This window comes from Balaenoptera acutorostrata, chromosome 1, assembly GCF_949987535.1.
Source record: "Balaenoptera acutorostrata chromosome 1, mBalAcu1.1, whole genome shotgun sequence".
In the NCBI taxonomy this organism is placed as follows: domain Eukaryota; kingdom Metazoa; phylum Chordata; class Mammalia; order Artiodactyla; family Balaenopteridae; genus Balaenoptera; species Balaenoptera acutorostrata.
The window spans coordinates 160044487-160068615 of NC_080064.1; the positions used below are offsets into that span (position 1 = coordinate 160044487).

A 24129-nucleotide genomic window follows, 5' to 3' on the forward strand; every position below is an offset into this window, starting at 1 on the left:
AAGGTATGCTTCCGTGTATGTCTTTCCAACTCCACTTTCAGTGATAACATGTTAGTGGCTTGAGATCAGCCATGGTGGGAGTATTTACACCACAGAAATTGGCAAAAGCTACAAATCATGGCTTTATTGTCCCCTTGGAGAGCCATCTGATAAACATTTACCAGCATACCACTGCTAATCATCAATGCTAATTGGTCCAGAAGTTGTCTGGGAGAATGGGATAGAGTTTCTGCTTTTCTTACTGACATTGAATGGCTTATAAAAGGTATAGAAAGAGCATTAAGAATTTCTCAAAAATATCTAATTTAAACTTTACATCTTCTATAGGGAAAAAAACTTTTTATATCACGTCAGAATTTTCTTTAACATAAAGCTGGACGACTGACCAATTCGAGCTGTGCAGTATACTGAAAGCAGTGTCTGTCAAGGAGTATCAGCTCCTGTCCAGATCAAATCCTGTAGTAATACAGAGACAGAATGCAAACTCAGCAACTTGGAGCGGGTAAGAGTGCTGAGACTTCTGTAAGTAGTGAAATGGCTATTACAGTGGCTGTTTGTGTGTTAGTTTACCAGCACTTTCTCTGTGTAAATACAAATGTACATGTATAAATATAAAATAAGTGGATCATGGTTCTCAATAACCTGTCCAAGTGGAGCAGTTCACATGCCCCACACCAAAGGCTTATCCTGGAACTGTCGGCATTGTCATGTTAGCCAGCTCCATCTGCCATCAACATGGTGTCACAGTGAGAATCTGGCTATAGAGAGAGACCTGGTTCAAGCCCTGGCCTCACCTTGCAGCTAGCTATGTGGCCCTGGGCAGATCACTGAGGCTCTTCCCAGGCTTGCTTTTTTGTATATGTAAAGTGACATTTCTAAAAGAACCTTACCCTACCTCAAAGGAATTCTGAAAGAATTAAGTGAATTTGTGTAAAGCAGTTATCATATGCCTGACATAGAAATTTGCTTAATAACTGTTAGCAATTTTTATTTTTAAAACCTCCTCGTTAGCAGCTTAGAAACTGTTCATATGTTTGGTACATATTTATTGTTAAGTCAAACAGATCCAAATTCTTTTGAAAGCTGGTGGTCTAGGGGTATAGTTTTAACTATGTCTGTAAATACTTAAAAGTATTAGATGGCAGCCAGACTTACTTGTGCAATCTAACCAGAGTGAGTGACTGACCTGGGGAAAAAGAAAGCAGCTATATTTTTCTTGTGGTTTTTTTCAAGAAAACATCCTTTTTATACAGATTTAGAAAGAAGAATCAATAGCTATATCTAAGGTGATCATGATTAATTTGTGAATATAGAAAACAAGATTGAAACAAATCTAAGAGTACCTTTCCTAAAATAAAATATTTTAAATTTAATAAGCGTGTTGTCCATTATGAAGGACAATTGATCCTTTTATAAAAGCTCAGAAACAAATGACCAAATGTTGCCCAAAGACAGGTTTCTCTCATACTGTAGGTTCCCATGGCTGGTATTTTAGAAGAAACAAAACTCTCAGAGGGAGGACTGAGAACCACTGTTCCCTCTTACATATGATCAGAATAAGGGGAAGCAGGTAGGTTTTATACCACACTTCAATATCAGTTACAGAGAAAGTAGGCTTTTTTCCTGATCTTCTTTGAAGGGTGTTGACATTTCAGAGTGCTGTGGAATCACCCTGTTCCCAGATTTCCTTCTGCCTCTTGGATGTGGGAATCGAACCCATCAGTATACCAGAATCTGGAAGTATACCAGATTCACAGTGACATAAAAAGTCTTTTAGAGAATTCATTTATGCATTTAAAAAAGATTTATTGATCACCTTCTAGGTTTAAAGCACTGATCTAGGTGCAGATACAGCAGAGAATGGGACAGAAGTCCCTGCCTCACAAAGACAGTAAACAAGTAACATGCCACAGGGTGAGTGATCATTGAGTGCGTAAAGAAAAATAAAGCAGGGAAGGTGGATGGGAAGAGGGAATGTCAAGAGATGCTCCAGTGGCCTTTCTAAAGAGGTGCCATTTATGCAGAAACCGAAATGAGAGGCAGGAGCAACCATCCAAAGACCTGAGGTATTCCCGTCAGGCAGGGGACACAGCGAGTGCAAGGGCCTTAGACTGAATATGCTTATAGCGTCTGAGGAACAGCAAGCAGGCCGGTGTGGCTAAGTGCAGTGAGGAAGCGGGGAGAGTGGCAAATAAGTTGGGGTGGTAGCTGGGGGGTCAGATCATATAAGCCATGGTAGGAATGTGGATTATTATTATTTTTTTTTTTTTAGTTAGGTGAGGTTATTGGGAGAGTTGTGGGCAGCAAGGGACATGATCTGATTTACATTTTTAAAAGTAATACTCTGGTTGTTGTGTGAAAAAGAGAGAGACTGTGGAACAAGGATGAAACTGGGGACACCAGAAAGGGTATAACTGCAGTAAACTATGTAAGAGATGGTGGTGGCTTGGACAATGCTGGTAGCATCAGTAGTCAGAGTGATTGGGTTAAAGTATATTTTGAAAGTCAAACTGACAATTTGCTGATAAATCAGGTGTGGGGCATGAGAGAAAGATGGGAATCAAGGATAACCCCAAAGGCATTTGACTTGTGTTATGGGCATGGGATAAGGCCATTTAACACTGGAAGACAACGGGAGCGCTCAAGAGTTGTTTCAGGACATGTTCATTTTATGATGCTATCTTGGATGTCAAGAAGGCTGATAGATATAAAATCTAGAGGTTAAAAGTCAAGCCTGAAGATACAAACTTCGTGGTCACCTACATATAAAGAATGTTTAAAGCCACGGGACTGAATGAGGTCATCTAGGGAGTAAATGTAGAGAGAGATCAAAGATTGAGCCTTGGGATTCTGCAACACCGAGAGGTTTGAAAAGAACAGGATCCAGCAGAGTAAATGAGAGAAGCAACCAGAGAAGTAGGAGGAAGTTCAGGAGAGAATGTGGTTTCCTGGAAGGCATGTGAAGAATATCTTAAGAAGGAGGAAGTAATCAGTGCTGCTACAAGGTCCCATGTGGACTGAACATCAGCCACTGGATTTGGCAATACGGAAGGTGACCTTGACTAGAGAGGGGTTTCTATCAAATGATGTGTACTCAAAACATATGAGAACCATAAAATCAACTCTGTTCCAGCAACCTCCTTGCCACCAATGCTTGCCACCTAACTTGCACAGCTATTAGAAATTATTGTCCCTGTTTGATTTTTCATTATATAATGCCCTCTTCTTGGAAATTATTCCAAATGAAGTCAACTTCATGGACTCCCTTCAGTTACAGGGTGTATTCCAGTAATTGCAGTGCTTTGTAGTGACAATCAGTGTGAACTCTTAAAACTGTTAATGATTATCTCTTACCTAATAATGCCAGCCCTGGAAAATTACCCAATATTAGGATATTCGTTCTATCATTAGATGCATCTATGAAACACAAAGTATTGATAATTGCAAAATAGACATTATGCCTCTCAAAAGAGGACGTGTCAGCAGTCAGAAAGGTTAGAAAATGGTGGATTAAACAGTAAAAATAACTATAAGTGGGGGCTTCCCTGGTGGCGCAGTGGTTCAGAATCTGCCTGCCAATGCAGGGGACACGGGTACGAGCCCTGGTCTGGGAAGATCCCACATGCCGCGGAGCAACTGGGCCCGTGAGCCACAACTACTGAGCCTGCGCGTCTGGAGCCTGTGCTCCGCAACAAGAGAGGCCGCGATAGTGAGAGGCCCGCGCACCGCGATGAAGAGTGGCCCCCACTCACCGCAACTAGAGAAAGCCCTCGCACAGAAACGAAGACCCAACACAGCCATAAATAAATAAATAAATAAATAAAATTAAAAAAAAAAAAATAACTAAAAGATTTCTTAGAGCTTTTAATATTCTAATAGGCACTTCGACTCTCCAAGAGGTGAAGACCCCATTTCCCAAACTTATTCGCCCTCGTGGGACTACTGTTCTAGGCAATGCATTTTGAGAACATTGGTTTAGGGGAATCCAGCAGTCCTCACAAGTGGTTACCACCCACTGTGCTGAGTGAACATTGCCCCATCATCTGAAGGGACATCTCACCAGGGCTAGTGAACTGTCGTCCCCCGCGGGACAGTTAGTTTGTTACTCTTATTTTCATCTAGAGATATGAAACAGAGCTCTGATGTGATTTTGCCACCTATTAACCCCACTTGCCCCCATGTATATTCTATCAGACCAGTTCTAAAAAGGCCTAACTAACTAACTTCATTTGCTGAACGAACTGAAGTCTCTAGTTTCTAATCTCAAAAACTACATGAAAAAACAGTGCCTAGAGCAGAAATAAGCAAGAGCTGCTTCTTACAAAGGACTAAAACAAAAGAACCTGATTGATTGATTAAAATTTAAATACTTTTAAAAAATGTAAATAAATTTTAAAAGTAAAATAAAAAGATTTCACAAGGCAAATAATTTTTCTAGCCAGTCAGTACTCTTTTAATTCCTTTTTATATCAACAGTCATTTTACAGTTTCCCCTTTTCACTACCTATCTCAACACAGGCTTTAAATATTTTAATGTAGATACACATCAAATAGTTGAAGGCCAGGTTTTAATGATTGATAACCTTTGGGAAAGCTGAACTTTCCTTACCCACATTTAGCATAGATGGGAATATAATACACAAAGACTACCTCAATAGAGGTGAGAGGAGGGAAATAATTCAGAAAGTCATTTTGTTAAAAATATTTATTTAAAAAAATACAATTGTCCATATCAAGTTGCACATACATCTATTAACATATCTATATAATTTTGGACTTAAGTAAATTTGATACAGTGCTTTCTTAAAGCCAGCTTGCCATTATACAAAGCAGATTCCTCTGACAGTTCTTATATAAAATAGTTTTTTAAAATGTATCATCTTTCTAAAAAGATGCATATCATCATTACAGAATTTAACAATATTTTTGCATAAAACTTGAAGCCATAGAAAAAAAAGATCACCTGATTGGTTATTCAGAGCAACCCCTTACTATGTCTGGAGGTGCACTGAGTATCAACTACACTTTTCCCTCCTAAAAGCAGCATATTATAAAGCCCTCAAAGTGCCAGCGCATATTCTTCCTCACCAACCTAAAGTCTGTAAAGTTTTTTTGCCACACACATGTAGAGCTGAAGGCTCTGGCTACAGCCATACTGACTACCCTAAAACAACATCCCTTAGTTTCCCAACACGTTAAGTCAGACTGCTTAGCTAGAAAATGTGGCAGTTTCTCTCCAGCTGCATCAACAATTAATGTGATTTTAATAAATGTTAGCAGTTACCATCATTTGAATTGCTTTTTTAGGAAAAAGAAAGTGATTTTAATACTTCGAAGGTCTCCCTCATGTAAATTACACTGAGATTAATCAAGACAAGTAATAATGACAATTTAACAGTAATGCAGTCTTTTGGGTAGGTGTGCACTGGCATTATATGTAAGTATTCTGTTTATACAAAAGTAGTGGATACTAGATATTATGAGAGATAAATTTCAATAAAATAAACAAGGGGAAAAATAAACAATGAAGTAACTGTCTTCTCAGCTGAATGAATCGGAGTTTAAGAAAAGCACCCTGACAAGTTCTTATTACAGAGGCCAAACTAAGACGCTGAGGTAAAAGAATACATCTCTCTGTGTTAACACCACAGCAGACACATGCTCTTTTTCTGACTTATAGATGGGGTGGACGAAAATCAAAAGTTTAACAGTATTTAATTTTCAAGTGATGTCCATACTTGAAGATCCAGTAGGGCTCACAGAAAACTATTAGTTTGTTCTTCAAAGGACAAAATTGTACACTTTTTTTTAAAGCCAACTTGATTATCTAGTGAAAAGGGCAGAATTCTAAAAAACTAAGTCAAAAATTTTATTTGCCTCAAACCAAAGCCAACCAGTAGCAAAATGACTGGACTGAGTTTCATATTTAATCTTCCCTACCCACAAAGATAAATGAAACTGCTAGAAGGTAAAAGTGCAGAAATACATATGATTGTGACTAGAAAAGGTCAAATGGCCAAACCAAATAAATAGGCCTCAAGTAATCAAAAATTAACTGCATTCATTTCTGTCTTTACATATATGCATCTTAGTTCATTTCACTAATACTGAACAGGGAAGTTCATACAATATGCTACTTTATCACATAAGCAATGAATGTAATGTACACTTAAAGGCCCTTGGTAATACTGCCATCAAAAACAAAAAGTATGAAATGTCTTAGGAGGGACTGTGTCCCCTACCTGACAGACAATAAGCAACAATGATTAAACAGAAAAGAAACTTAAAGTTGGCGAATTCACAAAGTTGAGTATAATCCACCAACTGCAAACCATTAAAAGTCATACATTTCTACAAAGCAGAATATTAAAAGCTTGTAAATTATTTTAAAGCATCCTAGCCAAAACAGCATACCTTACAGAGCCTAGAATGGCTCATTGGGTAATCCATTTATCCCTTCTCCAAACAGTCTTAAGTTCCAGAAAACATAAGCAAGCAATAAACCTTAACTTCCCTGATCCTCAATATCCTCAAGATGAAATTAAACAAAATAATCATTAAGTGCTTCCAGTTATTAAAAACAGAACAGTGCTAATAATGGTGTCCCAGAAAGTGCCAAGTGATTTCATACCAGTATATGGCATTCCCACCCCTGAACTCTAGGCAAGCTTGAATGATGGACTGGCTAGAACTCAGGCCCAGCCACAGGGCACCTCCCCACCCCCAACCCGTCCAGAAGATCCCAGGCCTGTCCTCGCAGGGCTCATAATCCTTGGAGGGGACAAGAACAAGAACGGGCCCTTATGAGATGGGAAACAAGGCAAAGTTGAGAAGACCATTCAGCCCAAGATACTCTGAGTTTTCTGCTAATGCTTTTTATGTACAGTTCAAAAGGATGAATAGGCTACAATGCCAGAATTCCTCCACCACTATATCAATCATGGTTAAATCTGTATTTTAGAAATACTACGTCTAGTATAAACCTCCTCTCTGAGAAACTTAGAACCCAACGTAACAAGGATTTAACACAAAAATGTAGAAATTTTTAGAAAGGACATTCTTACTTGCTCAATAATACATGAACATAAGAAAACAGTTTAAGATGACTTTGCTTAGAGTATGTCACATGTAGCACTGTACAGTATTTCTAAAGAGTAGACAAGCAATTAGTCTTTAAGGCCTATGATTCTATGCATTTAAAAAAACTGAAATGTGCAAGGCATTAATTTTTAAAAAGTGACAACTGCAAAGTGCAGCCAATTTTTGTTTTTAAGTTTTAGTATAAAATAGCCTAGGAACCATCCTAGACTAGGATGACCATATGTTCCCTCTGAAAAATAGATTTATTTATACACATACACACAAAGATATACTCAGTCAATACATCAGTATACATACACACACATATATGCACTCAGCCAATCAGAATGACTTGGAAAGAAGTGCTCTAGTTTCCAAAAATATTTTAAGAGAAAAACTTAAGCCTCATAAAACTTCTTGATGTATATTATACTCAAAAGATTAGAGTTCAAGAGACTTACTATGTTTGATTGTATCCCTCATAAATTTTCTTGTTAAAGGTTTCATTTAAAACGTTAACAACAGCCTGAATTTCCTGGTTTCTATAGAAAGCTTTGAGCCAACCTTTCCCCTCTTACACAAACCACTCTGATTTCCATTTTCAGAACAGCTAAGTGTGGATGGCAGCACCCTAGAAATTGCTATTTTCTGGCAGGCTGTCAATCTATCACAATTTTTTTTTTTTTTTCAGAAAAGTAGCTTAAAGAAACTGGCAGCTTCAAATGGAACATTTATACTACATCAATAACTCACCTTTTCAGATCTGCTCTGTTTACAGGTAAAAACATGACTTTCATCCTAACAGGTTCCACCAAGTACGAGAAATGAAATCAAACCGCCTTCTTTTCTTGCTTAATACACCACCACCCACAAGAATTCTAGATTCTAAGATTAAAACTTCAACTTCAGTAAGCAGAGTTCTGATGACACAGAGAAATAACAGGGCACCTTGTTTCAGGCAATGCCAGCAGCATTAAAAACAGTAACAACCCATTTAATTGTTGACCCAAAACCAAGAAGATAATTAACCAAACACTTTCCATCGAACTAATTCTCTGGTCAGAGTACCTGCTCAAGATAATTATGGCTGGCCTCCACTTCACTACTATGAATTGAACAATTAACTTCTCAATTCCATCCTGTCACACCCTCAGACCACAGACTACGTACTTCATGAAGAGTCTAGTTTTCCTGTTGCTGTGGTCCTTCACTCAGAGCTCCAGGCTTCTGCACAGAGACCTGCACTTGTCGCCATACTTGTTTACACACCTAAGAACGGCACCTCAGCACAATGCTAGATTTCTGGCATGGGTAAATAAAATATATACAATAAATGAAGTGATAGATAGAACAGACCCATCAAGAAAGTATTTATTTCTTCAGATGCCAAAATGTTACCAAAAAAATAATAATAATTAAAAAAAACTTACCAACGCAGCAAGAAAATGGAGGTTGTTATGTATTTTAACATAAAGCAACTTGAAATAAGTCTGAAATTGTTGGCAAAATGTAACATTAATAAGGCCAAAAGAAGTTTGAGAGCAGCTAGTAAAATAAAAGTAAATTATAAAGTCACACCGAATATGAAAAGGAAAGAGACAACAGGCTGTCAAAAATAATAAGCATGAAGCTCTGGAAAACATTTGGTAATGGGCTATTTGGCAACATATGAAAAAGAAATTTCTTATGAAAAAGAAATAGGAAATTTCAGAAAGTTGACGACAAGCTCTGCTGAAACATTCCTAATCTCTACTGGAGATTTTACATAAAAATCAAATATGTAAAGGATTTCCCCATACATCAAAACCAAAGCTTCCACATTGTATTTTTCAAGATTAGACTGACAAACAATACCCTGAGTCAGGGGGCTTTAAAGTAGAGTACATGCCTCCAGGGGGTGCACAAGACAATCTACTGGGTGCAGGAAAAAAATATTAGAATTTCTACTCAAGATTTATTTTTATGCCATCCTTAATTTCTGTTTTGTGTTATGTCTTATAGTGTACATAGGACTTTAGTATAGCAGTATATAACTTAACATATATACATATAAATTTGCAATAGGGTATTTGTGTTCAAAGCCTTTTACTGATCAAGGTGTCTGTTCAAAAAGGTTGGAGACTGCTTTTCTGAAATGCCAGTGAGTGGCTCTAATGTGCATAAATTCACTAGAAACATACAAAACTGCCCTTGAGAACTTCAGAATCATAACACAAGTTCTGAGATCAGGATGAAACAATGTCATTAGACTAGACATCACACAATGCCAAGTGTGAATGGAACTGAAGTGATAATATCAACAGCCTGCAGTTACAGCTCCAGAATTCCAAGCCTCTGATTTACTGTCTCCTCCAAGCCTAAGTGACGCATAGTATGGAGAAAACTGAAAATTGTGCCATGTAAATAGATTCAACAGTCAGTGCTGCCTTTTTTGATCTCTAATATAGTATGTAAATCTTCAAGGAATTGTAAAAAAAATCCAGTGTAAAAAAAAATCCAGTACCCTTTTACTATAGGCTCATGGGCTTATTTTCCCCATCAAAATGTGAAGAAAAAAATTACTCTAACCTGTATTTTAACCACCAAGATGTAGAAAAATTAAACCTATATTTTAACTCGAAGAAGCATAAGGTTGACCTTTTGAGGGTTTCTGGATTCTTCCATCATGTATAAATTTTAAAAAAATCAATGGAAGTGTCTACCTTTGTTTGAACACGTAAAATATGCCATGAGGAATATTATATCACAAAAGCACTGTGACAAACCAAAAAGAAAACATTATTTTAGAAATTATGTGAAAATCCACCCTAGGGTGAAATAAATGCAGTGGTTCGCTGGCTGAGTGTGTGGCTCTGAGCCAACTGTGCGCCCCCTCTTCTCAACTCCAAGGTGGTGGCTTAAATTCAGCCACAGAGGGAGTAACTTACATCATGGGAATCAGCAAATGCTACAATGTAAGGGCCTTTTTTCCCCTTCAGAGAGCCTGGTGGTTAAACATCTCACAGCATACAACTGACTAGATGTCGTCCAGAGCAAATGAAAAGTTAAGCTAATCACAGCAGAAGTCGCAAAAACTCACTAAACCTGCTCCCCTATCTTAACTTGGGCTACTTTTGCCCACCAGCATTCATCCTGGCAAAGTGACTAGTGATGGATACCAGCTACCGCTACCAAATATAAGTCTCTCCAGTGAATACTGATCTTAAGTGGTATGTCACCTTTTGATGCTAAGAAGAATTCTGTGGATGTTCAAAAAAATACAAAACAGAGACTTTTCCAGGAAGGAGGTAGTTTACAAATAGAACGATCTGCCTCATACACTTGCACTATGGTTGCAGTTTCATTTCACTTAAAAAAGTGAACACATACATACACACGAACACACACACCAACTTCCCCAGAATAGTTGATCTCAAAGAGAAAGCAGATCATCATCAACCTCCTAAGGCCCACACCTCTCAGAGACTTCTGGGAGAGGTTTATAGGCAGAGGACTCACTCAAACTGGTTCCTAGGAAGTTGCTTTGACTGAGTTTTAATGGTGCCCTTGGTTCCAGGCACCCCTGTGCTGAGACGGTTAATTATCAAAGATACTATCTATGAAAACAAACCAATGGCTTTTCTCCTTTGACTCAAAATAAGATACTTTTGTGCTTTCAAAATTTAAAATATCTAGTTAAATCAAGCCATCAATATTTACTTATCTAATGTACAAAATGTGAGTTAACCTAATAAAAACTAGTCCAAAGTGCTGCTGAGCAGTCTAATTTCAAAGAGGCATGCAAACGAAATGATTCAATGTGGAAAGAAAATCCAGTATGTCTGTTCCCCATCACTACTGAACACTACCTTTCAACACTGCTATTGCACATCTCAGGAACAGAACTTTTCAGCTGATAACCACAAATGAACCAGTAACAGGTCTCCAACACTACAAATATAAAGGCAGCTCCCTGAATACTGTCCTTCTGCTACTAATGAACTAGCATAGACATCTTATGCTAGAGTTTCTCCATACTGTATAAAACAAAGTGGACTTTATATATCTGGAAGATGCTGGTTTATAGCAGTGTCACTTTGAGCCCTCAAGTCCTTAGTACTCCCTTATTCCATTTACTTCAGGTGGTTAATTATAGGAACTATTTCTAGGGTTAAAAGACTAGTTTAATGGGCAGGGTGGTGGTGGTGGTAGCAGCATATCATCTGATCCTGGACTTTAAAGCCAAGTTTTTCAAAAGACTCAACTGTGATGTTGGTATCAAATCAGTTTAGGGGATCAACAAATCTGTCTGCACCTGGCACTGGTTACTATATGGTAATATTTTATAAATTTGGTAGAGAGGAAGGCCTAAGTTTTTCATTACTAATATGAATAATCCAATCCCTATGTATGAGCATTGCCAAATGAACTCTGCTCCTTCCTTATTAAAAAAAAAAAAACCTCAAAGAAATAAGCATATCTTTACTTCACTACAGATTTGGAGGCTTCACTTTGCTTTTCATCTTTTTCCTAATTACATTGTTAAAACTATCACAACCTCTAACAACCTTAAATTTAAAAGACAAATATACAGTAGAAAATCGGATAAAATGAACAAAGAAAAGGGTCCTTCATGCCGGTACCTTCCAACTGAGAAAAGCCTTACATGTTGTTTCAAGTTATTCAATTGAATCTTTGACTCAGAGATGCCTCAAAATTTCAAACCCCAGGTTCATCTCCCTAAAAGCCATCATTTACCATACTGTGTATTCCGTGGGTGTGTAATCATACCACCTAGAGAGCAGATGACATTTCTGTGCCAGATATGGGGTCCCATATTCTCACTGGTTGTTCCAAATACTGTTTTAAGTCCCTGGTTTAAAAATCTGCCTATGTGGGAATAAACTAGCTCCATGCTCTGTTGACAGGTTCAGACAAGATCACACATATGGCTAAGAGATCCACCCTGAATAAATGTAAATAAGATGCCTTTTTGTGGAGTTGCTTACATATGTTATAGTTCATAGCAAAACAGAATCTACCCAACAGTCCTGCTCCAATCTTACTTTGTGTGAATAGGAATGATTCTTTTTCCTCCACTGCTTATGCACAACTCAATATTCAACAGAGGGCTTCCCTGGTGGCGCAGTGGTTGAGAATCTGCCTGCTAATGCAGGGGACACGGGTTCGAGCCCTGGCCTGGGAAGATCCCACATGCCGCAGAGCGGCTGGGCCCGTGAGCCACAACTGCTGAGCCTGCGCGTCTGGAGCCTGTGCTCCGCAACGAGAGAGGCCCGCGCATCGTGATGAAGAGTGGCCCCCGCTTGCCACAACTGGAGAAAGCCCTCGCACAGAAACGAAGACCCAACACAGCCAAAATCAATCAATCAATCAATCAATCAAACATACGCATCTGATTCAAGATCCTCATTAAAAAAAAAAAAAAAAAAAAATATTCAACAGAGCACATTAAGTCCTAAAGATATGGCCCATTTCATTTAACTAATATTTCTTTATATAACATGCTCAAAGCATAATTTTTTTCCTGGCCAAAGGGTCCCAATAAGGCAGGAGGAGTAACTTTGTTCTTAATTCTCTTGCAAAGCAGAGCTAGCTGCTAAACCCCACCAAAAATTTCTTTAACACAAAGTTCAAAATATTTTTTAAAAGAAAGAAAAAGAGGGAGGTGGAGTCTGGACTCCAATTAAGGCATTTTCATACACAGTCTAACTTGGGTCCTATTCAAAGGGAATCCTAAAAAAGCATTTTTAATGGGGAATGGCAGAAATCACAATAGTCTATTATCAGCATTGTGACATATCAATTGCTCACTTTAAATGTAATCATGTTGGGTGTCTTTCTGTTTCTTTATTCCTTGGTTCTCTCATCCCACAAGTGCATAGGTTATGTTTTCTGTAGATCTGGGGAAAATGGGCCAGGGGTGGAAGGTCCATCCAGGCCAGACAGAGTGAACGGCCCATGACTGTTCAGCACAGAAGGAAACTGAGAAAGAAAATAAAACACATTATCATCCTATTATGCAACCCTAAATTTCACTTTCTGTCCCTATTATATTCCCTGAGGCAGAACATGACATCCACCTGCAGTGGCTCACAAGACAAAGGCAGTAATTGTTTATCATGGAAGAATATGATGTCACAAACACTTTAAAAAAATTGTTTGTCTTACATGTTAAATATTAACACCCTCCAGCGTACCTTGATGGAACGGAAAGAGCAAACCTATACTTTCCCTCAGATGCTAGGGTACACAGGTTCACACTTGACTTCAAATGAAGGTTTTAGAAAGTTCAGTAAATGACAGACAGCATGCACTACAGAGTATAATTCAATTGTATAGCAAATCACAGACTATCAAAAAGAGGTCCAGAAGGAGATGCCCATCTCTTAACTGCTGCAAATAGTTGTAGGGTGCTCATCCTAGAAAAGGGCTCCCCATCATGTATTCTGAGACCAAATTTATATGGAGATTCCAGGCTGAAGCTACATGAGCACTATGACTTTCTCTCTATAATTCAATTATCTGTTTGTGAGAGGCAAAGAAAAATGTAAAATGAAATATGGAAAATTCTCAACACTCTATTCAATAATTTATAAGTTTTTGCAAAAAATTGCAGAAGTAGTAAGATTTTTAATTTTCTTTCTTTTTTTCCCCCTCACCATTCCATTTCCAAAAGAACAAATGAAAATTTAAATTACAAAATCTAAGAAAGTCTCCCGGGGAGTCACCCTTGAATAAGTGAATGAATCAACTACAAGAAAGCCTACAAGTTATAAAGTCTAGATGTTCTGGGCAAAATAATGGTTTAAAGCTGTGAGACCGGGACTTCCCTGGTGGTCCAGTGGTTAAGAATCCACCTTCCAGTGCAGGGCACGAGGGTTCGATCCCTGGTCGGGGAACTAAGATCCCACATGCCGCAGAGCAACTAAGCCCGTGCGCCACAGCTAGAGAGCCCAACTCGAGAGAAGCCCATGTGCTGCAACTACTAAGCCCGTGCGCTCTAGAGACCACGCGCCACAACCAGAGAAGCCCGCACGCCACAACAAAGAGCCCACGTACTGTAACGAAGACCCAGCGCAGACAAAATAAAATAAAAATAAATAAATAAATACCTTAACAAAAAAAGATTAATAATACCTGCCTTGCAGGGTTTAAATAAATAAATAAATAAAGCAAGCTGTGAGACCTTTCCTAAGACCTTGGTTAAGAGGTAATACAATATTCTTTTTGAAAAATATATGTATTTAAAATGCTGATGAATATCAATTCTGAATGAGGGGGGAAATGGGAGTATTTGATATACTATTCTCAAGAGTTTTCTCTATTTTTTTAAAATCCTCAGTTAAAAGGGGAAACCCCTCTTTAAAAAAAATATATATATATATACACATTTTCTTTTTTTAGAAAAGAGGATTTCTAGCATTTAAAATGACCAAAAAAAAAAATTGGATGGGCTCAAAATCTACTACAGTTTTAAACAATTCTTGGTCTAATTCAAATGTATGGGATAGTAAACAATGAAAAGGAAACTCTGCCATGAATATTTATCTGAGTTGTTTGCTGGCCAGAAAATTAACACTTAGAAATTCAAAAATAAATCTAAGCAATACTTATTAAGTAGAAGTTTTACAATGATTAACTGAAGAGTGGATACTGCCTTTTTGCCTCTTTCTTCATTTACCACACCCCAATTACAGAAGACAAGCTTTTATGTAATTTACCTGGAAAAGTGTGTTAGCACCTTGTAGCCTGGCTGGACTTAGGGGAGCAACAGGGCTGAGAGTACTCCAAAAGTGGATACTGGAGAGCAAGGGGCTCGGAGTCAGTAAGATGGGCGTCTGCAATACACAAACCAAAAATATAACTAAATGGCTTATCAGGATTATGTTTACCCTTGTAATACACAAATAGCTCTGAATCCAAATATTGTCCTATTCTCCACTCCAAGTATCTCCAAGTCGGAAATCTTATCATGAGGAAAAATTCAGAAATTACTTTTACAACCCAGGTAAGATAAAGGTCAAAATATTTTCTAACCCGTTTTTGGTAGAATCTTTTTCAAATAGAAAAACGAAACCAATCTGAATTTTGGTATGGAGAAATTATGGGCAACTGAGTCACAAACATATTTTCCCCTTAATAATGTGTAGGTCTGAGAGTAATCTAACTATTTAAATGTTATATGAGATGAGCAAGTTAAGAAATAGCTAGTGAAAATAACTGCACAAACTTGTAAGGACCTCAGGATCTGTTGTCTTCTAACTTGAGATTATCACTGTTGTTTTATAAGACCCCCCCCCCCAAAAAAAAGAGAGAGAGAGAGGGAATATACTTATTTTCTTTAGGAGAAAGTGGAAAAACCAAATACTTATTTACTTGTAGAACAATGAATTTTTTAACACAATACTCCAAACCTTTTATTTTGACAATCCTAATTGAGGTGAGGAATTGGGTTACTTTCACAGGGTCATATAACCTTCTGTAAGGCAAGCCTACGTAGCCAAATGAGAACTTGAGGTTTTAAATTCTGGATTTGTTTTAAAAGGTGAGTAAAAACAAACAAAACAAAAAAAAATGCGGCACTAATAAGAAAGAAAGTGTTACCTGTGAAAAAAGTGCTGGCGTAAGAGAAGCCGTAGGGAGAGATGGGCTTAATATTCCCAGTGGGCTTGGATCACTGCCCGTGATCACCAGGGTTGGTGCCAGCTCTAACCCCTTGGGCTTCTTGGACCTTGATGAATTATTTGTTTTGTCCTTTTCTGGCAAAGCCAAATCCTGGTCTTTAGGCTCCAGGGACAAGTCCTCTGGAAGTTCCATTGGCTGAGAAGCCACTGATTCCATGTCTGTGTCCACATCTGGGTTGGAACTCAGCGGTGGTGAAGGTGTTCTAGAAGGCTCCTGCAGAGGGGACACGGACGAAACAGATGGTGTGGTGGTGAAAGCGGCAGTTACACTAGATGCAGAAGTTGGTGCTTCCAGAGAAGGCAGTCTGGGGGAAGCCAAATTCTCCAACGCTTGCATAGTTTCTTCTGAAGATGGAGAAATACTTGGCCCAGTTGAAATGGCAGCAGCAAGAGGTTCAACCGGTGGCTTTTTGGCAGGTGTGGTTACAAATTTGATAACAGATGGTGTTGGCTCCTGAGGAGATTTTTTCTCTGCCAATTTCTCAGCTGGATTCTCAACCTTTATAGATTTGAAAAGCTTCCTGTTGGAGGAGTTCAAAGAGTTGAGAGTAAATGAAGAATATAAGCCAGAGTGTATGTAGTCATTGCGGCTAGAGGTCTTGGCACCAGGCTGTGGTGGCTTCTCTTTCCCGCCATTCTCCACATCTTTGGAACTGTTGCTGCTGAGTTCACCGACGCTTAAAGCTTCACAGTCTCCCTCAGCCCTGCCCACTGTCATCGGATCCATGTTCAGAATCTCTGGGTACGAGACAAACTTGTACACAAACTTCTGACCATTCACTTTTTTAATGATATTCTGTAAATAAATAAAATAAGCGCTCTTAGACCTTCTTAAACTTTTCTTAAGCATTTCTTAAACTTTACCCACCCCCCATGAAAAAGCTGACCTAATGGGGTTCTCTATTTGATAGGTAGTTTACTTGAAAACTTCAAAATCATCTAAATTTATCTAGCCATACCAAACACAGTTCCTACTATTATGGAGTACAAGTTAAAAACATTTAAATGTCTTATTAACAACTGAACTAATATGTTACATAAAAGCTGAAAGATTTTAATTGCTTAACACTGTCAGCCAAGTATCTGTATGAAGTCAAAAATTGCTGAACTGCAATCTCAAATAACTCCAAAGGTACAAGCCATTCACATCCTGAGGAAGCAAAAAGGAATTCAGAATATTACTTCTGCTAAGGTTCCTACTTCCTTCAGAAACTCCAGCTGTTTCTTACCTCATCTCTCCATACAGGAAAGCTGATAACATCAACCACTCAAAGGTGAAAGAAATTAAGATCCCAGCTTCTCACTTTAATTCTACCCATTTGAGCCATTTATTTTACTTCAGTGCCCAAGAATGTATTCAAAATAATAAGAAATTAAACAACAAAATTTTAACTAAGAAATCACATCTAGGTATTAACAGCTATTCTTTAAGGTATTAATTTGTGTTCCAGGTTAAACTAAAAAGTAAAAATTAAGTAGAGCTAAAAAAATGAGTAAATATGAGACAATTTTTAAAGTAAATTATGATATAAACAAGAGTATTTATTGATCCTCAAGAATCTCAAATTTCCTTTTCCTTATTCCAACTCTATAATCATTTTTTCTTTAACGACAACTGTAATTAGGAGTAAAATATGAGCAATGGGAGTTGGGTACTGAATACGAATTTGCAGAAATACACCTGGAACATTTACATCTGTCAGCCTAATTCCAAACTGCTGAAGCTGTAAAATAAATTGAATTAAAATAAACCAGAACAGTGATCATTTCACAATGTATACGAATATCGCATCATTATGTTGTACACCCAAAACCAATATAACTTTATGTCAATTATACCTCAGTTAAAAAAAATTTCTTTTAATAAATAAATAAACCAGGACATTAGTACCTCTAACCTCACCAGAAGAGAAGGATCAATTCTTGTTTGAGGTGGATGTGTATTACCTTCACATAATAGTATCTGAGGGCTCGGCTGAGTTTGTCATAATTCATATTAGGCTTGTTCTTTCGAATCCCCCAGAGACGAGCCACCTCTTCTGCCTGCAAAAGCTTGAACTCCCCATTATTAGAGGTCCAGCAGATCATGTGATCGTTCTGAGGCTCCTTTAGGAGCTGAAGGAGGAACTGCCACAGGGTGATAGCACTGTCCATAGCAATGAGCTGAAAGAGGCATCGAATAAGATACACAGTTAACAGCCAACCGTATATGTCAGACGCTGTTTTAAGTACTCTAACTGTATTAGACTAATTACTCATTTTATCCCCACAACAATCCTATAAGACAGATACTACTGCAGCCTCATTTTACATGTGAAAAAACTGATTCATTAAAGAGTTAAGTAACTTGTCTAAGGTCGCACACGTAAATGGTGGAGCTGAGATTTAAACGCAGGCAATCTGGATCCAGAGTCCAAACTCTTAAGCATGCCACGCTGCTTAAGAAAAGTCTTGCTGTGAGATAAAGCTAGTTTCATAAATTGCAGGAGCAGACTGACGAATGCCAACCAGTAGAGTATCACTGTTATTAAATTTTATCTTAAAAACTCATTGTCATATTCTCCGAGGAGACCACCATTTCAGCATCTATCTAAATTAGCCCAGCTGGTTTATTTGCCAGGATATGTTGTGTGTCTCAGGGTGGCCCAGAGGTATAGGGAATAATCTACTTTTGCTTCACTGGTATTTCTCCTCCAAATAGTTTCCATTATCATAAATGTAATTTACACATAAATTGGCAACACTGAAAATTCAGCAAAATGTTCCCTAAATTACAAGTCCTGTCACCATTCTGTCCACAGGGATTCCACCTGCATAGATCCTCCTTTTATTTGATTAGCAACCTTTATTTGATTATCAAGACTGTAACTGAAATATCTTTCAGTATCTCAAGTTTTAGGATCTTCCTATTTAGGCCAGAGTTTCCTAAATTCAGCACTACTGATATTTTGGGCCAGATTATTTTTTGTTCCTGGACGCTGTCCTGTGCATTGTAGTTTAACAACATCCCTGGCCTCTACCCACTAGATGCCAGTAGCACCTCCTGCCCAATTTGGCAATCAAAATGTCTGCAGGCATTGCCAAATGTTCTCCTGGGGGGACCATATCATCTCAGTTAACAACCATTGGTTTAGGCAATGGAGCAGCAAGGAAATGTTCTCACAAAGTTATTTTCCTCACAAAAACTTCAAAACACCTTGTTTATAAGGAAGAATTTTTTTTAATATTTTTTAAACATCTTTATTGGAGTATAATTGCTTCACAATTGTGTGTTAGTTTCTGCTTTATAACAAAGTGAATCAGCTATACATATACATATATCCCGATATCTCCTCCCTCTTGCGTCTCCCTCCCACCCTCCCAGGAAGAATTCTTTAGGGCAGAAACTCTGGCCATATATAAGCACATTCTAAAAAGTCTATAATTGAACTTAACACACACACACACACACACACACACACACACACACACAACAAAAAACCTTCCTTTTTAAATCTATGAATTAGATCTCACTGGATCAGAACAGGACTTAAATGAAATCAATTCTGTTAAAATACTGTAAAAACAGGTAAATTGACTACATCAAAATTTAAAACTTTGTGCTGCAAACAATACCACCAAGTGAGAAGACAATCCTTGGAATGGGTGAAAGTATTTTCAAATAATAAGGGACTTTCATCAAAAAAGTATAATGAATCCTTACAATTAAAAAACAAACTGAAAATAGGCCAAGGATTTGAAAAGACATTTCTCCAAAAAGTAATACAAATGTCCAATAAGCGCATGAAAAGATGCTCCGTGTCATTAGTTATTAGGGAAATTAAAATCAAAACCACACAAGATACCACTTCACACCTACTAGAATGGCTATAATCAAAAAGACAGATGCTAAGTGTTGGCTAGAATGTGGAGAAAAGTGAAACCCTCATACATGGCTGACGGGAGTGTAAAATGGTGTAGCCACTTTGGAAAACCGTTTGGCAGTTCCTCAAAATACTAAACATAGAGTTACCATATGACCCAGTAATTCCACTCGTAGGTATATGCCCAAGAGAAATGAAAATATATGTCCACACAGACACTTACACAGGAATGTTCACAGTGGTATTCGTAATACCCAAAAAAGTAGAAACCACCCAAATGTCCAACAACTGACGAGTGGACAAGCAAAATGTAGTCTAACCACAGAGTGAAATGTTAGCCACAAAAAAGAATGAAGTACTGATATGGGCTACTTCAGTGGATGAACCTTGAAAACATTACCCTAAGTGAAAGAAGCCAGCCATTTACATGAAACGTCCAGAATAGGCAGAAAGTAGATCAGTGGTTGCTTAGGGCTGGGAATGGGGAATGGGTGGGGAGAAGAAAAGGGGAGTGACTGTTAATGGGGTGATGAAAATATTCTAAATTTAGATCGTGGTGGTGATTATACAACTCTGAATATACGAAAACCACTTAACTGTACTAAGTAGGTGAATTTTATGGTATGTGAATTATATCTCAATAAAGATGTTAAAAACAAACAATACAAAAGTTAGGCCTGAGAAACCTAACTCTAACTATGTACAACTCACAAAGGGTCAACAATGTCTGCTTCCAAAAAGGGCAAAGATGAGGAACTATACTAGAAAATACCTGAGTTTCTGTAACTTTTCTGAGACTTTCAAAAAGTCCTCCAATTATCCTCAGTTATCACTTCGAAGCTGGTTATACAGAGATACTGTCATCCAAAAGTAGAGTTGGGAAAATAATAAAGAATAGAATAGGGGAGATGCCTCCACATTTACAGAGTTAATGGAGAAACTGAGGCCATGAATCTAAGTCTCTTTCATCACAGTCATATACTCTGTTCATTAGGGAAACCACTTCCCTAGATGGATAAAAGCATTCACATCACCAGTGGGTTGTAAAGAAGTATTACATTATTAGATACTAAGTGATAATAATGTACAAATATGAAATGCTACTTTAATGCTAAATAACTATGCTCACTAGAAATCATAGTTTCCCATAGCCTCACTTAAGCTGGGTTAAAATAGAGGTTTTATATTATATCCATCAAGTATTGGGCGGGGAGGTGGGGGGTGGGGCGTCCCTGCCATTTCTCTGACTTCACTGCAGAGGCTTTTCTTCTGATAATGCCTGTTCATGGCAAGTTACTTTTTAACTACATGTTTCCCATTTAAACAATTATTTGTTAGTCTAAATCTGTTACAACTACTTCCCAGTAAATTTCAACTTAACCAGAGAACTCAAGTCTCCACATTTCCAGACATCATCTTCATTATCACCAACGCTTACAGCAGTGTGTGAATATGTGTGAGAGAATGATAATGGTGGTGATGTTGAAGCTAGAAAGGAGGGGAAGAGGAGAGAGGAGGAAAGAAGAAAGTGAACGGGGCAGAGAACTGGAATCTCAAGACTATTACAAATTTGGTGCCTGTAATTCCATTTATTTTTGGAAAAATTCCCCAAACCAAATCCTAGAGTCTTAATGCCTATCATGCAGATAGTGCTTGAGCCCTACAGGTTTATAATGGCTAAGCAATACATGCAAAAAGAAAGAAAGAACCATCAACATCTCCACAATGAGTACACAAGTGCCATCCTGAGCAAATGGGAGGTGTTCCCAAGGTGGTGTGGGTTTACCTTCCACCTCTCCCTTTGGTTATTAGGAGAGAGTGTGTACCGAGCCAAACGCTGGTGGGGCTGTTGCATACTGCAGGGCAGAACCCAACTGTGTGGAAAACGCTGCAGCTTCTTTAGTGTACTTCACAGTGCGTCGGGGATGGGAAATGGTTGTGAAAGAAAATGGGCACTGTGGTTTTGGACTTAAATACTGGAAAAAAAATTTCTTTTGCGAAAAACTAACAAAGACGTAAAATGGACATCCTCAGTGGGTACTTTAAAGGAATATTTTACTCATTCAATTTTGATATCAGTTTATTCTTTGACTGAAAAGGTGGTGAACCACTGGGCATACAGTAAAGCTAAACCTCTTCATTTTAGTTCCTAAAAGTGTGCTTTAATATGAAATTCAACAATTTCTTCAGCCATAAAAGAGAATTAAAGGAAAAGAAGTTACAGAAGACAGTTATTTAAAATTACAGAGTGAAATAAAGTCAAAAATATTAAATACTTTTATTCTTATTATCTATCAGTCAAAAAACCCCAATACCCTTTCTTTTTCTTCTCACGAAAATCTCAATGTTTCTACAATTACAGTTTTTTCCAAAAGTTACAGTTTTAAAAGAGATTTTTAGTAGAAGTATAATGAGGGAGGGAAATACTTAACTGATCCAAGTGAAGGAATCTGATTTTTGAGGGATTAAATGTGGAAAACATAACTGATTCTAACTTAACACTTCAAAGATAGTAGATTAGTCCCTGTGCTAAAATGAAAGAAGGAGCATGTTGAAGTAACTCATTAGGGAAAGGAAGCCTCTATTAAGTGAAACCTTTCCCACCCTAAACATGTTTACAATACACATAGTCCAGCTGCTGTGGTGACCCATGGCCCAACTATTTTTCAGAAACAGTAGCTAAGACCCCAAAAATAAATGTCTCCAAATTCAGAGTGCTGCTTAAGTAAAACAAAAGCAAATTATGAAATGTATCAAGACTAGTTTCGACTTAAAATCATCGTAGTTGTCAAAAAGTAATCTGGTGTATCTAACTGTACAGTATCCTATACTAAGAGAATATTAAAAGTGTACTGTTACATTACCATAAAACTTAAAAACAACATTTCCCTAAATGTATTCCACTTACGCAGTTTTAACATTTAAACAAAATTAAAGAGGGGAGAGTTCCTGAGGGGGAAAACTGAATCACAATACATTTTAATGAAAACACCACTGACAGTCTTAAATACTGAAGCACCAAGTTTTCCACGCAGTGGGGCGGTGAGTGGGAGATGGCAAAGAGGGAGGGAGGCTCTGATCCACCAACCAAAGAGATGGGTGAACCGTTCTGATGAGGAATAAAATTCCAGAGTCTTTCTTTAAATGCTCTAAACTTCAAATAGCAATAGCTTGGGAAAAAGCCAACTGTGTATCGTTTGACTACTTCAGTCAACAATGCCCTTTATTTCCTGCCAAAGCCAGTTAATAGTCAGCCCCCAAAAGATGTTTCCAATTGATCTTCTTAGGAATGAAGAAGCCACCAGCCTCGCGGCAGCTGTACATTAAGCATAAAGTAAAGAGGGGAGGGGGTTTGCGGGGGAGAAATAGAAAAAGAAATGAAACTTGACACCGGATGAATAGCGAGCTTGGGGAGAGGAAGAGACACGGATGACCGTGTGCCCCCGAGGAGATCAAAGTCCGGGGGAAGAGCCGCAACCTCACCGGGCCTGGGTAAGCACTGAATTACTGTACTTTCACTTTCCAACTTCCTGTCACTACATAAAGTCAGAATTGCTCCCCTCTTGCCCCCCCAAAAAAATACATCACTGCCACCTTTTGCCCCAGGGACCTCGCGGCACCAAATAAGGGGCGAAGAGAGCGGAGCGCGGCGCGCCGTATCTACCTGCGCGCCTCGGGGCTAGGGCCGCCTGAGCGGGCGGGGCGGGGCAGGGGCGGATCCCTAGGGGAGCGCGCGCCGCAGCCCCCGCGCCCGCCCCCGCGCGCTCGTTTCCTGTTGTGCAGCGAGCCCCTCGCCCCCGCCCGTGTTCCCCGCCGTTGGTGGGCCTCAAGACCCCGACGGGGCGCGGGGTGGACGGGGCGTGCGGGGCTGGCCGCTCACCGAGGCCACGCGCGGGGCTCCCTCTGGGTCTCCGCCTCGAACACGATGCTCCTCTCCGCCCGCCGCCTTCTCAAGCTGGGAACTCGAGGATGGCGCGGCAGCCGCTGCGACCCCCGCGGCGGAGCCGGAGAAGGCGCCGGCGGCCGAGCCAAGCCCGCGGGGTGCCCGCAGCCGCCCGCATCTCCCGCCGCCGCCGCACCCGCCGCGGCTCCTCGCGCCCCGCCCTCCCCGCCCCCACACGCGGCGGCGGCGGCGGCGGCGGCGCGGGTCTTCGGGGCCGCTACCCGCCGGGCGCGCGCTCGGGGCGTTCCTCGCCGCGGCCGAGCTTGCCAATCGCTCCGCGGCCGCCGCCACTCTCAAACCCCCCGGCTGCGTTGGAACCCCTCCCCGTCGCCGGAGCTGAAGCGCGTCACTTCCGGGGGCGGGAAGGGAGGGGTCAGCAGCCGAGGGGCTCTGCCAGCTGCCGCTGTAGCATCCTTCGCCGCTGTCCCCTTCCCCGTCCCAGTTTTGGGGGGCCAGGGGTGCGGGCGCGGCGAGGGTGCCGCTTGGGTTTCTCCGCTTTGCACTCTCCGCTGGACTACTAGCCAGTTGCTGTTTACTGAGGCCCACGACCCGAAACCGC

General features: G+C 39.5%; 1 protein-coding gene across 1 annotated transcript; it reads right to left on the minus strand.

The window, feature by feature from the left end:
- Positions 1-12800: 12800 nt before the first annotated feature.
- On the minus strand, positions 12801-23738 carry ELK4 (ETS transcription factor ELK4). Its single transcript, XM_057536067.1, has 5 exons — positions 23508-23738; positions 17712-17927; positions 15685-16560; positions 14802-14918; positions 12801-13062 (listed from the first exon to the last, which is right to left on the minus strand). The coding sequence occupies exons 2-5, from the start codon at positions 17916-17918 to the stop codon at positions 12964-12966; spliced, it is 1299 nt and encodes a 432-aa protein (XP_057392050.1). The 5' UTR covers positions 17919-17927; positions 23508-23738; the 3' UTR covers positions 12801-12963.
- Between the last annotated feature and the right edge of the window lie 391 nt (positions 23739-24129).

What these genes read in the sequence shown, in the direction of transcription:
- ELK4 (XM_057536067.1), bottom strand. Translation starts at nt 17,918, where the DNA reads ATGGACAGTGCTATCACCCTGTGGCAGTTCCTCCTTCAGCTCCTAAAG. An exon ending in TCAGATACTATTATGTGAAG is followed by an intron (nt 16,561 to 17,711) that starts GTAATACACATC and finishes ATTTATTTACAG; the next exon opens with AATATCATTAAAAAAGTGAA. An exon ending in GTGCTAACACACTTTTCCAG is followed by an intron (nt 13,063 to 14,801) that starts GTAAATTACATA and finishes TTTCTTTCTCAG; the next exon opens with TTTCCTTCTGTGCTGAACAG.